At 46.8% G+C, this 15,998-nt stretch overlaps 1 protein-coding gene across 1 annotated transcript in view; it reads left to right on the top strand.

Moving 5' to 3' along the window:
- CRAMP1 (cramped chromatin regulator 1) overlaps window positions 1–5,270 on the top strand; it is a 1,037,800-nt gene extending 1,032,530 nt beyond the window's left edge. The window contains exon 21 of the mRNA XM_078662937.1: window positions 3,741–5,270. Within this exon, the coding sequence (XP_078519063.1) occupies window positions 3,741–3,962 (222 nt within the window). The 3' untranslated portion in view covers window positions 3,963–5,270. The remainder of the gene's footprint in view (window positions 1–3,740) is intronic.
- The last annotated feature ends 10,728 nt before the right edge of the window (window positions 5,271–15,998 follow it).

Here is a 15,998-nt window from a genome sequence, read left to right as displayed (position 1 = left end):
ATGCGAGCATGACAAACCGTAAAATTACGTTATTCAGATTGAGATTAGCGTTCCTCTCGTTGAGTGAAGAGGATTTACCACATACATACTAATCGAATAGGAGCTGTGACATAAGGAAGGTACTGTAACAGTGATTTGTTAATATATTACCGGTTTTTGTTTTTTTTAAATTCTCTCTTATTATTAATCTTTGAAATGGTTTGTTATCATGCCAGTGGTATTATTATTTGATTAGCACGACATGTTGACTTCATACAAATGAGAATATAAGTTATCATGTTTAAGTTTATGTGAATTCTGATAAACTCGATATGTCAAGAACCAGTGTGTAGACAACGAATAAGCTTCACCCGAGTCACTTTTCATCGTATAGTCCCTACAGATTCTATTGTTGTTTGACATGTAATATACGGTATAGTATGCTGCATTAGATTTATGTTGACCTATCTAGTCCAGGATCTAGTATCCCTCCTATGTGTTATTACTAATAAGATTTCAGTTGTAATCAGAATAATTCATGTTAGCTGTTTATCTTATGTACTTTCAATTTATTCTTTCGCAGATATTCGCCCCTGAAGAAGGGAACAGGGTTTCCCGAAATGCATCGGGCGACATCTTTTTCTAAGTGTTTTACTTGTTATATATAACGATGTAAACTCTTCATATGATCATGTACACGTGAATACTACGAGTTACTGTATTTTCTCAGTACAACAAAGCAAATCAGAATATAGATTCTCAGAGATATTTGGTTTTGTAATGAATCAGAAATATTGAAGTCTTTATGACCACAACTAATCACAGAACAATTGTGACTAAGTAAATATGTTTCGATACAAATAAATTTTGTTTTTCTTTTAAAGAATTAACGGGTTGATTATATATGTGTACATACAAAATTGGAATACACTGTGAGAATATTTTCTCCCTAGGAACAGTGCATCTTGCATGTAGGCTTGGCTTACATTTCATTAAAGATAGTTGAACTACAGCACACTCCTTGGGAATCCTGTCTCCCGCCAACCAGTTAAACGTACATGAAGTTTAGGTGTTATTCCAGGCAGCTAGCTTACATACATCGACCTTTTGAAACTGTGCATCAACAGCAGGCACAGTCCATGGTGTTGGCTTTGGTGCATATATGTTGGCCATAAATACCTCATCCTTATTAAGCAACTCATAGGCCACAGCATACCTACCCTCTTTGTATAATTTAGTACTTGGAAGTATAAATGGTACTCCAGGGGCTCTTCAGTTCATGGCTCCCCTTGTGTACGCCGACTACGTGGCACAGTATACTTGTGCTCTCCGCTTTAATTTTCTTCTGACTTAGTAAAGTGCGTCTCATGAATGAGAACCACTTCCACCTAAAGTTGTCTAATGTGAGTATGAACAATGTGTCTTTTTGTATAGTTTTTAAGCCCATGTACACTTCCCAAAATCATTTTGATAAGTGCATTTACAAATGTATATCAATATTCATCAGCTTTTGTTGTGCTTCCAATTTTTCATATTGTTGATTACACCTTCAGTTCTATATCAGCCTCTGTTTTGGAGTTTGTCACGCTTTTGAATATCTCGGGTATACTTTTTTCTGCTGGTTCCAATAATACATTCTCTTACTACCACTTTTGATGGACTTTTAGTTGTAGCCACTGTATTCTGTGTCCTTCCTAGATTGCTAGTGACTCTTTGACTGACGTTCTACATTCTCCAGTATTCAGTTCTCCAGGATTCAGTTCTCCTGTGGACGTTTCTCATTCTGTCTCCTGGCTCGAGCCATTCCCATACTTTTTAGGGATTATTGAAGAAATGTGACCGGTGTACTATTAACAACTTTGATGGATTGAGCATCATGTATTTCAGATTCCAATTCATGGTTCCAAGTTTTTGTTTCCGGACTAAAGGATTTTTTCAACTTCTGACTCCTCTACATGTAGTCCAGAAATATTTGTCACGTTTAATTTTCAAATTTCTGATCTCCTATACTCCTGGAGTGCTGCAAGAAAATGTCCTGGTTACCGATAGTTGAGAAATTTGCAACTATGGCTCTTGGCAGGGCCTTCAGTGATGGTGGTCCTTCCAATGCCCTGTGGGCCCTCTTCACTATCAGGCAAGGAGACAGTTCTTTTGATTGAAGCATCTCTTTGACATAGCTGTTAAATACATCTCCCAAGAGCCCTTCAGCTTTCTTGGGAGACCCCACAAATTTTAGATTATTTCATTGTGAACGCCTCTCTGCATCGTCTACTTTGTGACACAGGAGATATGCCAGCTCAGATTGCTTTTTCACTGTGAGATTCTAATCACCACTTCCACCATAATTTTTCCATTTCTAGAATTCTTTCACTTCATTTGTGAAGATCGACCCTCATCAGGTGCACCCTCATATAGATGATGTCTATGTTCCCTTCCAGGGTCTGTCCAGATTTTTCTTTTGCTTCCAGAGCCTGTCTAGTTATCGACATTGCTGTCCAGCCCCATGAGTTATCCTCACCTCACTGCAACCCTGCCACACTCTGCTGTCACAGTATACTTGTGCATTCTGGTTTGCTGCATGTGTTTGGAAACTCTATCCTTCCCTTATCTTTTCAGTTACCAGGGTGGCTATGGGTATTTGTTGTGCCCAGCTGAAAGCATACACAGCCTGACGGATCCACTGTCCGCTCAACAGTTCATCAAACGCTAATGCTGGCCTGTTTTTCTCCGCTAACAATGTGATCATGTCAAAAATGTCTTCATTTTAGATGGGAAAGCAAAGGCTCATCTAACCCGCGTCCAGGATGGGGGATTATTATCAGGCAGTTCTCTGTATCCCATGAGCCAACCCTCCCCCACCTCCCCCTTAAGTCTCCTAGGTGCCACTGTGCCCAAATACCCACTAGGCACAAACTCCAAGGACACCTCCTCCATGCACTAAGTCTGGTCACTCTGTCCCCACAGATACTACTCAGTTTTGCCTTTCTTCTGGTGCTCCTTTTATGCAGCAGCCATAGTTGGAGCTGTTTGACTGCCTCCAACGTTTTGCTTCTGGCCCCAGGCATAAAGTTAGTGGCAGGCTACCTGGTTTCCCGATTGCCTGTTTTTCAATGCCCCCTGTCTCACCTTTCAGGCCAGAGCCTTGGCAGTCCCCAGGCACCCATCCTGCAGCTTCCGCAATATGCTTCAAGGGCCCCAGCCAGACCTCCAGACTCCGAATCAGCAGCCAGTTCTCCAGGTAGATGTTGCACCGCAGTGCGCAAACCCGTTATCAAAGCCCTAGCCTGGCTTGCAACACAGACCTTCAGTATTCCAGTGGTGTTTTTCAGTTATGTTCATAGTGCACTACCACAAAAAATGGAGTCAAAGGCCTGGGTGCAGATATCATCTTTGTTTTTGCACCATACGTTTCCAGTATTTTTCTATAGTGCTTTGCTGTATGCATCAAGTTGCTGCTAGAGGCGCAAGCACCTTGCTTCAGCATGTGGACTCTGCCTTCTTGCTCCAAGTCCATAGTTTCTTTTCTTTCTCCATTCCATCTATTTTGTTCAAGGATTGTTATACACAACGTTTATTGACAAACACAAGAAGTCCTAACATGCTTTTTTCCTGTGTTGCGATTTGGCTCGTTCCCTGTAATATGTTTTTAACTTACTTGAATATTATTTATGATAGCTGTGTTGTATACTTAGATTCATCGCAAGCAAACATGTGACCTAATGTCGATGCTACTGGCTCACTTTCTGTATTTCTCTCTGCAGGTGGTTGACTCCCAGCTGGTCTGCATGATGAACGAGAACAGTGTGGACTACATCGCCCGCTTCAATGACCTTGCCCAGGAGCTCTCAGTCGCCGAGGCCATTCGCAGGGACACCATTTTTGACAGTCCTGTCGGAGACCTTTCTCAGCAACAGCCTCAAGCGGACATTGGACAAGAAAGAGAGAGAGGCAGGGGTTCTGTCATGTGGGAAAATGGACTGTGATGCAGCAGAGCAAGCTGGATTGTCTTAAAACAGTGATTGCACTGACTTTCTTTCAAAGTACAGATCCTTGTATTTTGCTGTGTGCTGGGAACCTGGTAGAATGAGCAGTTTCACTAAGAACAGTCACTGCGTTGCCTACTTAAGGGAGCCTGCATTACTGCAAAGTCCATTCAGCAACATGGAGCGCAGAGAAATTCCCAGCTGCTGTGTTTCAGTCTTGAGTATGTACGCTTGAATAGATCTTCTATCAGGTATAAGGGAAGACAGAAAGTGGCCAATAGCTGTACTTCTTGCCAGGAAGAATGTTTGAAATCTACAGATGGATCACATGAACTGAACGAATGCACTTGGGGTATGGAGATAGCCCAAGAGGCTTTTCCAACTGACATTTGAAACCTTCGATTTTAAATATGCACTCTGACACGGGCACCAGCTTTACACATTTTATTTTTTGTATGTAACATTAGCATGCCCTTAGTGTGCTCTCCTAAAGGCTTCTGAGAGGCAGCACAGCACACAGGATGAGGTGAGTAGAGGCATTGCGTCAGCTAGCCTACGTACATTCTGAGAGGAAGAGTTTCCCTTTTTACACCATTCTAAAAGCATTGCTTTCTTCTTTTGAGAGCTTTACAAGGTGCTAATATTAGGGGGATTCTAAAACTCAATTCTTTCAAGACCGGAGGACACTTGTGGTGCAGAGTTGGGCTCCCTAACCTAGATAAAGACCATGGATGTTAGGTCTTTTGATTATCTTTCCAGCATTGGTGGACCTCTTTTGAAGACTGAAGTAAATGTTTGTCGTTTCCGGGGTGATGCTCGTTTTAAAGCATCTCTCAAACCATCACAATCTTTGTATTTGGAGAGCAAAAAACAAGTTGTTAATCAAATGTTTGAAATGGTACACAATCCCAAACTCTTCTTTTAAAATTATTTGCATTCCTCCCCTCCACTTTTAGACATTGTGACAGGATCAGCGAATAGGACACATATGAGGGCCTATATAAACTGAAACAAATTCACATTGCTTTATTGAGGGGCAGTTTTTGCGAAATGATCTGTTTAGTCGCGCAACACTATTTAGCAATTGATACAATTTTGTATGCGTTTCTCAAGCAGATATAACTACCTACTTGCATTTACACCACCGTTACTTTTGGGCGTAGCCTTTAGCTATCTGGTACTGTAGAATCAAGTGGCTTCCTGTTTACTACCAATTATGAGAACGGGATACAGACAGAGGAAGATTTTTTAAAGAATTACGTTACTGTGGTCTCGCCAACCACTGTCATAAATGCCTGCCTTCCCCAAAATGCCCTGCCACAGATACCACCCGTAATGTGAAGGTAAAAACAGGTTGATTAACTCAGGTGCCAGACATGTCCCTTTCAATTCAACTTGCTTTTTGTCTTCTATTGTTAACTAATTCATAGTTCTCCATAATACATTCCCCTCCAAGCAGTGTTTAATTGTAGTGTAAGGCAGCAAATAATATTTGACTACAACTATACAGAAATACTAGGATATATATCTTTAAAAAAAAAATCGAAATCCGGTAAGAGTTCTATTTCTTGCTTTTCCATAATTTATTGGAAAAAGGGCTCATTTATTTGGCTTTTTCTGACATTGTGCGTTTCTGAGACATTTACCATATCAACCTTTTTACATGAGTTTTCTGTAGTATTTAAAAGACATTTGAGCTCTTCTAAGTGTTTATATTTTTTGTATATAAACAATAAATTAATACCCTGCCTGCAGTGCCAAAGCTTGCTGAGGTTAGGCAATGACTTTCTAATCACATGCTTTGTTTAATGGAATAGAAACACACAAAGTTATGGAAGGCATAGTAGTGCTTCATACTTATAGATTTTTTGTGGGGCAGAGAGAGCGAAAACACACGCTTTGTGCCCTACAAAGTTGTGTAGCCAAGAGTTAACCCACTTTTTATTTTCAGCCGTAATGCAATTCCGTACTATTTCTCAATTTCATAAAGCAAGGAACTTCCTTTTCTAGTGTCATAAATCGGTGATATATATATATTAGGATCTTGCTTTTTCTTCTCCACACACTGTGATGCCAGTTTGCAGCAATGACGGCCTCGGTTGGTAAATACTAATACCTAGTTTCTTTAAAATGTCTGCCAACCCCTCATCCTTTTAATTCATTGACTTAGAAGTGCTGTTATATATTCATGTTCGCCTGGGCCGAATTTGAACAGCTCTGAGGACAGTTAGAAGTTTCTATTTTTCCACACAATCAGTAAAGAATTTAGAATCCCAAACTGGGAGAGGTTTGTCATCTTTTAGAAGGTAGTACATCTGTATCAGTATACAGACTAAGATCAGAGGCCTTTGGATGCTGCAGAGGCTGGCTCTTGATCCTAAGTCTTACTTCAGTAGTATGGTCTTCAATTCTTGTTTTACTGGCTTATCTTTTTCATTTGGCCTAAAGAAGTGAAATCATAGGCATAGTTACTCATTGGCCTCTTTCATTCTCTCATACCCTCTGTATTTTTCCGTTATTGAGATGGACTAGCTTAAAATATCTGCAGCGAGAATGCTCTGAACTATGAAATCACACTAAATACTGACACACACATTATTAAACCAATGTCTTGGCCTCCAGATTTACAATGAGTTACGCAGTGGTGGGTTCAAATTAGGAACATAGTTTTGCAATGCCTATGTCTTGCATATTCCAGTAGTGTTGTGTAATGGCTGACATGGTGATGATGTCTTCTATTCAACCATGATCTCTTCCCTGGGGTCAGGAGATCGCTTCAGCCTTCCAGAAGTTTAAGCAAGCAGCGGCGTGTTTGACGTTTTTACAAAACAAGTTGTGTGGCTTCAGCTGTGTAGTTAATAATAAAACTGTAAAAATTACTTCAGTAGTGACAGGCGGTGGTGTAACAGGAGCCCTGCTGTGCGGGGAGGGAGGTGCGAGTTCAGGGGAGCTCCCTTCCAGCACTGTGCGTGGACGGTGGTTGGGACCCTGGCCCGATAGCTCCTGACTGGGTCTGGAGGTGCACCCCCATGTACTTTGGAGCCCCCCCCCCCCCAATCAAGTTTAGTCCTACAACTGGTAACAGGAGTACTTTCTAATTTATAAAGAATCAGTGCAGCTTTGTCTCTTCTAAACACAGTTGATCCTACCCAACGCAGGATGCAGTATACACCGTCAACCCTCACCAGCACATAGCTGTGGCACTCTGTCCTCGTTCAGGCATTCACTTTGCCAACACCAGTTGTTCGCCTCCACCCTCACAATGTCCCCGCACCTACCCCTTATACATTTTTGGTTTTCAATAGAATTCAGAAAATGTCAAATAGAATTCTAATGTTCTTGCAGTGTGGTACGTAGCCACTCCATAAACACTTAGGTTGAGCTTCTAGATAATGCTTTTCTTATGTTCAGTTCATGAGTTTAATCTGTCGGTTGTTACCTAGCTAGCAAGTTTTAATCAGATTTATTGTCACTTATCTTTCTTCTTTAATTATACTTTCCTTTTTGCAAACTGGAGTTTCGAACTAGACAGCAAATGTTTAATGCAAGTTTTAACCAGTAACAGCTTACAGTATGTTCCACATGTTAATTCGTTGTGTTCACCTTTGTAATCATTTTTTATTCTTTATAAGGATTTATTTTGGCTATGCACTTTCTCTTACAAAGGTGAAATGCAACAAAGTTTTTGATGCACTTTTTCCTAGTTGATCCTCTGCTAAGTAAAACATTACCATCCTAAAGAAGTGCAAGATCTCCTAGTACACACCATCCAAAGCTGCCCCTTCTTCCAGTGCAGTAGAAGTTTTTATTTTATTTTAACATAAGTTAATGAAGTAAAGAATTTAAGGAAATGGAAGAAGAGGGCTAGCCTAGAGCTAAGTGTTAGAAGGACTATGAAGAAGTAATGTATAAGTAAAGTAGCGCCACATGACTTTTCCAGCCTCCTAAAGTGGTTCATTACTTCCACAAAGAAACATGTGAAAGGAAAGTAGAATCTAAAGTTTCCTGAAAGATGGATTAGACACACACCAGCCTTCCTTTCCCACTCTTTACCATGATTTTTGTAATCAATGGGATTCGAAGATTTTACCATTAACAAGTGCAGACGCTAGAAATTGCCAGTAACCTCTTTTTGGAAAGGTCTGCTGGAAAAGATAATCAGACTCTCACAAAGGCCAAAGGACAGACCAGTTACGTGGCAGCTGAACTGTTGTGATAGAGTAATAGAGTTTTGTCTACTATATACTAATGTACGTTCTCTGTGCGTCTCATACAGCCTTAGCTGACCAACCTGCCTCTCTTGTGTTTCCACAAATGTTAATCCCAAATTGAGCTCGTGGGCACCTCCAGTTCTATGCGAGTGCTAGCCCAACTATGGACCTCTTCTCAGAGTAGTTCTGACTAGTAATTTTCAGGTAATGTGGGCAGACTGGACACAAATTCTTGTTAAATCCGTCCCTCCACCCAATTGCCTTCTTAAGCTGAGAGGGTAGGCAGATTTTTTTCTTGACTGCCGCATAATAAAGCCTGATTAATTGTTAATAAGCTGTTGCACTTTGTTTCGTTAGCCCTTTTTCAAAGTTTGAAGCACAACTGAGCTTCCTTCCGTCTTGTAAATAGCGTGGAATCAGTCCTCCCGTGATGTAAGCACTACTGTTGTGTCATCCATTGCAATGGTTTTGGATAAGCCGAGGTTAGGACCCATATGTCTGGAGGCAGAATTCTCGGTAATGATAGTTAAGCCATATCATTGAAGGGGTTTTTGGACTTGATCTAGAGATGTGAAAAATGTTTTTATAGATTCTATAAATACATATAAATATATATATATTGCTGTATAGTGTACTTATGTATAAAGCAAACAAAATTCCTGTTCTCGCTGATTTTTCTACCATGTTGTAAATTATATTATTTATTTGTTTCCTTATTTTGAAGCAGTGTTTTTATTGTCTTTTGTTTTGATTTATTTAATATACAGAGGTGGCAGTTTAACCTCGAAAGCTTAAAGATTCCAGTTTAAATTTGAAAAGGTGGTTTTATTATTGTGCATAAATACATACTAATACTTTGCTTAAGTTTTGTTGTTTGCGTTTTTATTAGTAGGAATGTGACCGTTTCTCATGCATGCATTCTTACAGGTTTAAAACCTTTGGAATCTTCTCTGACATAAGGCTGTGGAGCATGACAAGAACCAAAGAAGGTGTTCTAAAACTTTTAGCTGCAAAACCCGCCAGCTGGCATTAATCATCTTGGGTCCCTACCTATCCCATTTAGCTACTTTCACATTGGTAAGCGCTGCACGAAAAAGGTCACCTTGGAGACATTAAATGATGCACAGCAAATTCTGAATACGGGACACACAGCTGCCTCCTAGTCCTATTCTTGTCAGGATACTTCGCCGTTCTTGACCTTGAAACCCTGTTCTAGGCTTTTATCAAATATATCTGAATGGGTGGTACTTCACAGTTAAATTGGTTCTCTTCCTTTGTGTAAAGAAGCCACGACTGGTGGAGATGGAAATGCATGTTTCCCTTTATTTCCGCTGAAATGTGGAGTTATGCACGACACTTCCCCAATGTCATGAATCTGGGTACAACCCTTAGCTGTAAAACATGTAGTAACTATTCATCAATTGAACACTTTCCTCCTATCTTGAGAACTGAATACCTGATTTCTGCTTGAACCTGATTATTATATTAAGTACACAATTGCAGTGCCTCTTGGGTCTCTAGAATATTGCCATAAAAAACAAAAATACTGTTAGAAAATGGACCTGTGTGACCATTATTCTCTGTACAAAAAAAGGAATCAAGAAGGCTTAAGGGGAATTACCTATTTATTTATTTTTAAAAAGGGCCTTAAGTAATGTTCGGTATTTTGGCAGTTTGTTTAATATGCATATTCATGTAAGCTTGATCTTTTCCCTTGTAGCAGCCGCCATTGAGCTGCTTTATTGCATAGTATCCAAAATCTCTTAAGGTTGATGTGCCGCCATCATTGTGTGCGGTATCCTTGAAACCTTCTGTCCCTTCTAGTGAGGCTGGTTATTCCCCATTCCTTACTGAAGGTGACGTTAAGATACGATCCACATGAGACCCTAAGCAACAAATTCTTAGTTTGGCCTAAAGAGTCAACTTCAGCAGCTCAACGTGCTAAATAAGGGCATGTCCCCAACAGGCCTGCTGGCCTTGAATAGTCTTCCCCAACCCAATGGCAGGTGCTGGAGGACGGGGGAGATTTGCCTCAGGCTCCATTCTCCTGATGCTGAAGGTCTGGGACCTTGTGCGGTCTTTTTCTGGGGTGTCATGCCTCCTTAGTCTCCAGGCAGCTTTTATCTGTGTCAGTCATCCTCTCTGCGTATCCTTTAGCAACCGCAAGTGTTCTTCACAGCAGCCTGGGCTTGACGATTCAGCACTGTGTTTGTACAGCCATAATGGCCACCTGCTGGCAGACACAAGGTCAGCTGTTTCATCTGAACCAGGGTGACAGATCTAGTTTCATGGTACCTCCCCCTCCTGGCTCATTGGGGTCTCTGAATTTTCCGTTCAAGGGTGACGGCCCTAATTTCACAATGGCCCCCTTCTGACTCAGGGATCACTAATATCTCTGCCCAAGGGCGACCGCCCTAATTTCTGTTGACCTCCTCCTGACATACAAGACGCCACCTTCTCCATGCAGCAGTCCTAATGGATGTTTCACGTTATCCGCAACTTAGATCCACTGAGCAGGATCGCCTCTGGGTCTCACTCCCTCCAGGTGCTCTCCTCTTCTTGACAGGGTCCGCTGATGTTGACAGACCGGTAGAAGGCTGGTGCTCCCTGCTCAGGGCAAGTGGTCTTGACTTCATGGGTGATGGCCCCCTCACCCAGCTTGGAATGCCAGCAGACCATGATCCGTAGTTCTCGTTCCACGCGGCTCCGTCGGAGTCGCGGGCGCCGCGTCCAGCTCCACACCTTACGGTCCCTGGGCGAGACGCGACGCCGGAGGAGATCGAGCGCTTCCTCATGGCCATGAGGTCCCTTTCTCCTCTGACGGACTCCGCGGCGCCTTTCGGGCCCAGCGGACCCGTCTGGGGCCCCTAGCGGGTCGGGGACTTTGGCCCCGATGCCGTCGGGTGCTTCGGCCCCGGCGCCGCAGGGCCCCATGGTCCCGACGCCACCGTCGCCTTCGGGTCCGGCGCGGCAGGAACCCACTGGATCCGCTTCGGGATCTGGGTCGTCGCCGGTGGACCTTACGCCCCCCCCCCCCCGGCGCCGGTCCGTCAGGTGTTACCTACGGCGCCGTCCTCGGGCGGCGCCGTCCCCGATGCCTCCCTCGAACCGGGTCCGACGCCGGAGCGGCGCCGCTGAGTGCCACTTTCGACGCCGTTTGGGGAGTTTACCTTCTATGAGTCGGCCCCATCCATTGACAACCCTGATTATCAGGAGATGACCAGAGAGTGTCAGTCTCAAGAGGACTGGACAGGTGGACTTGGGGATGCCAGTGGTCTGGATATGTCACCATACACTGGTTTTGTCTCGCCTCCTACCGTGGCTTCGGAGGCGGGGGCAACCTACAGTGTGGTGCTGATGAGGGCAGCCAAGGCCTTGGGCCTTGAGCTCCCCGTCACGGCTGTGAGGACTAACCTCCTCACTGAGGTCCTTAAACCGCAGTCAAGCTCGGCCGAGCCTCTGCTGCCCTTTAATGAGGCCTTAATAGACGTTCTTTTGGGCACTTGGTCCAGGCCCGCTACGGGTTCGCCCGTAGATAGGAACGTGGCCTGACGCCACCGCCCCGCCCCGGGCGACCCATGTTTCCTGTCCACCCACCCCACCCCCGAGAGCCTGGTCATCCAGGCCTCCAATTCCCAGACCGCATTCCCGTCGGCTCCGCCGGACAGGGAATCCAAGAGGTACGAGCAGTACGGTAAAAAGATCTTCTCCTCCCTTAGTCTGGGACTGCTGTCTTCCAACACCGCATACCTCTTGGGCCGCTACACCCATTCTCTGTGGGATACGGTTGCGGAAGTGCTGCCAGAGTATCCGTAGGAGGTACGGGCCAAACTCGGCCAAGCCCTTGTGGAGGGCCGGGATGCAGCCAGATATTCTATCCGGTGTGGGCTGGATACCACCGACTCACTAGGTAGAGCGATGGCAACGACGGTGCCGGTCAGACGCCACGCCTGGTTGAGGTCCGCCAATTTTTCGGCCGATGTCCAAAACACACTGATGGACATGCCGTTTGATGGCCGTCGCCTTTTTGGCGACAAGGCAGACCATGCGCTTGAGCGCCTTAAGTACTCCAGGTCTACGGCCAAGTCCTTGGGCCTCTCGGCCCCGCGCCAGCAATCGGCTGCCTTTCACAGCCACGGAAGGGGTGTACCCACACATGCTGCCAGCCACGCTCCGCAGGGTAATACCGAACGCGGTGGCGGTCGGGGACAACGGCGAGGTCAGTCCACACCTTCCCCCGCAGCATCCGCCTCAAAACCCTCCTAGTCCGTGCTTTTCGGCCCATGTGACGCCAGTGCGGGGCAGGGTTCGCCATCACCACTCTCACTGGCGCACTTTCACTTCGGACAGGTGGGTGCTGCAGATCGTCCGAAGGGGCTACTCCCTCCCCTTCGAGACGACCCCTCCAGCCATGCCACCGTAATTCCACTGCATATCGGGGGATCATTTGCGACTTCTGCAGGAGGAAGTTACGGCCCTCTTGGCCAAAGGGGCCATCGAGCGCGTTCCTGGGCCGGAAGTAGGGTGTGGTTGCTACTCCCACTACTTTCTGGTACCCAAGAAGGGCAAAAGGGGCCTACGCCCTATCTTGGACCTACGGAACGTCAACAGCTTCCTCCGGAAGGAGAAGTTCAAGATGCTGACTCTGGCTCCGGTTTTGGCTGCCCTAGACCCATGAGACTGGATGGTAGCGTTGGGTCTGCAAGACGCTTATTTTCACATCCCCGTCCTGCCGGCCCACCGGCGTTACCCACGGTTCACGGTAGGCCACGAGCACTTTCAGTTTATCGTGCTCCCCTTCGGCCTTACCAGCGCACCACGGGTGTTCACGAAAGTGATGGCGGTGGTCGCAGCTCATCTGCGCAGGTTAGGGGTTTCAGTCTTCCCCTACCTCGACGACTGGTTGTTGAAGGCGGGCTCGCCCCAAACAGTAGTCAGCCACCTCCAGACGACGGCGGACCTCTTGCACCAGCTGGGGTTCTCCATCAATGTGCCGAAGTCATACCTGTGTCCCTCTCAGAAGCTCCTTCTCATCGGAGCGGTTCTCGATTTGGTGCAGTTTCGGGTTTATCCTCCCGAACAGCGGGTCCGGGATATGCCTTTATCCCGGGTCTCGGTCAGGTTGACGCTGCGGCTTCTGGGGCTGATGGCCTCCTGCATCCTACTGGTGCATCACGCCAGGTGGCGGATGCGTCCTCTGCAGTGGGACCTGAAGTTTCAGTGGGCCCAGCATCAGGGCAACCTGTCCGACCACGTCCTGATCTCGGAGGGCACTGCGAGACAGCTGCAGTGGTGGCTCACGGACCGCGATTGGGTCAGCGGCAGATCCCTCTCCCTTCCCCAACCGGAGCACGTAGTTGTGACGGACACGCCCCTCCAGGGCTGGGGGGGCCACATGGGAGAGGCGGAGATCAGAGGCCTCTGGTCTACGGCGGAGGCCCGGCTCCACATCAACCTTTTGGAGGTGCGGGCGATTCGTCTAGCACTGAAGGCATTCCTCCCCTCTGTCCGGGGCAGTGTGGTGCAGGTGTTCACGGACAACACCACCGCCATGTGGTACTGCAACAAACTGGGCTGGGTGGGGTCGTGGACCCTTTGCCAGGAGGCTATGCGCCTCTGGCAGTGGCTGGAACGCCAGGGCGTGACCCTGGTGGCTCAACACCTGGCAGGTTCTCTGAAGGCCAGGGCGGACGAGCTCAGCCGTCGGTGCATGATGGATCACGAATGGCGTCTGAACTCGGACGTGGTGGCGCAAGGCCTCTTTCAGCAATGGGGAGAGCCTTGGTTAGATCTATTCGCCACCGAAGAGAACGCGCAATGTCATCAGTTCTGCGCGTTGGAATTTCCAAGTCGGCACTCGCTCAGAGATGCCTTTCGTCGCGAGTGGAGTTGCGGTCTGTTGTACGCCTTTCCGCCTATACCACTTCTGCCCAGAGTGCTGAAGAAGATCTAGCGCAACCGGGCCCAAGTCATCCTTGTGGCTCCGGACTGGGCACGAAGATACTGGTATCCCGAGCTACTCAGTATGTCAGTCGATCCCCTGGTTCGTCTGCCTCTTCAGGAGGACCTTCTGTCGCAGCAGCAGGAGACGGTCCTCCACCCGAACCTGTCCAGTCTCCACCTCCATGCTTGGAGATTGAGCGGCGACAGTTGAGGCCATTTGACTTGCCTCCTGAAGTCTGTAACGTCATTCTGGCAGCCAGGCGTCCCTCCACTAAGTCGGTATACGCCTGCAGGTGGAACAGATTTGTGGCATGGTGCGCAGCAAAGGCTGTGGATACTCTTGCTGCCCCTCTCTCTGAGGTTCTTCTCTTCCTTCTTTCTCTTGCCCAGCAGGGCTCTGCTCTGGGCACTATCAAGGGCTACCTTTCTGCCCTTGCAGCCTTTCTAAGGCTGCCAGATCACCTTCTTTGTTCAAGTCCCCTATTGTAAATCGCTTTCTGAAAGGCATCACACACACGTTTCCTTCTGTTCCGTTTGTGATGCCTCAGTGGGATTTGAACCTTGTTCTTACATTTCTGATGTGCGCTCCCTTTGAGCCACTTCACAACTGTCCTCTCCGCCTTCTTACTCTGAAGACCGCTCTCCTGGTTGCCATCACCTCTACCAGGAGAGTGAGTGAGCTCCAGGCCCTTTCTTGTACTCCTCCCTTCCTTTCTGTCCATCCGGACAAGGTTGTATTGCGTACTAAGCCATCTTTCCTGCCCAAGGTTGTCACAGCCTTCCACATCGGGCAGTCTATCACCTTGCCCAACTTCTTTCCGCCATCCCTCTAAAGAGGAAGAGCGGCTCCACCGTCGGGACCCAAGACGTGCGCTTTCATTCTATTTGGATCGCACACGCCAGTTCCGGGTGGATGACCAACTCTTTGTTGGTTACGTGGGCGCTAAGAAGGGGGAAGCGGTGCACAAGAGGACCATCTCTCGGTGGATCATCTTGTGTATCCAGGCATGTTACTCCTTGGCCAAAAAGGAGCCCCCTGTTGGATTGCGGGCTCACTCCACCCGAGCCACGGCGACTACAACTGCCCTGGGCCGGGGAGTGCCCTTGCAGGACATTTGCCAGGCGGCTACTTGGGCCTCGCTGCACACGTTTGCAAGACACTACTGCCTGGACAGTCAAGTCCGGAGGGATGGCTTCTTTGGCCGTTCTGTCCTCCAGGACTTTCTGATGTGGTTATTGGTTCGCAGACCCACCACCGTGGTTGGTATTGCTGGGGTATCTATTCTAAGGTAAGGAATCTATCACTAACGTGTCTCTTTCAGATGCACAAGTTACTACTTGTGTAACGATATATCTGTAAGAGACATTAGTTAGTGATAGATTCCTTACCGACCCACCCATCCTCCCCGTTCTGCGAACCGATATCTAGGGTTAAGGTCATCCCCTTTCAGGGCCCTAGTTTCATTGGCACCAGTGTTGGTTTTTTACATGGCTCAGCGCTTCTGGCGCGGAAAAGCTGTGTCTAAGAACTGACGTCAGCACGCGGAGGCGTGTCTAAGTACTCCGACGACGTCATCACGGCACCGACGATGGACGCGGAGCCGCGGACGACGCCTACCGACGCGCAAGGGTACTGCTACACAAACATTTCCGGATCCAGTCTTACGCCTGGGGATATTCTAAGGTAAGGAATCTATCACTAACTCTTACAGATATATCGTTACACAAGTAGTAACTTGTGCGTCAGGCATACTCCGTCATTCACAGACAGACATCCTGCATATCTTTTACGACTACTATTCTAACATATACCGCGCCCCGAGACAGAGTGACCCACAGACAATCACTATATTTCTACACTCATTACCGCTGCCTCAAATTC

The sequence above is a fragment of the Lissotriton helveticus genome, chromosome 10, assembly GCF_964261635.1.
Source record: "Lissotriton helveticus chromosome 10, aLisHel1.1, whole genome shotgun sequence".
In the NCBI taxonomy this organism is placed as follows: domain Eukaryota; kingdom Metazoa; phylum Chordata; class Amphibia; order Caudata; family Salamandridae; genus Lissotriton; species Lissotriton helveticus.
The sequence above is the reverse complement of the archived record's forward strand: the minus strand, read 5'-3'. Positions and strand labels throughout refer to the sequence as shown.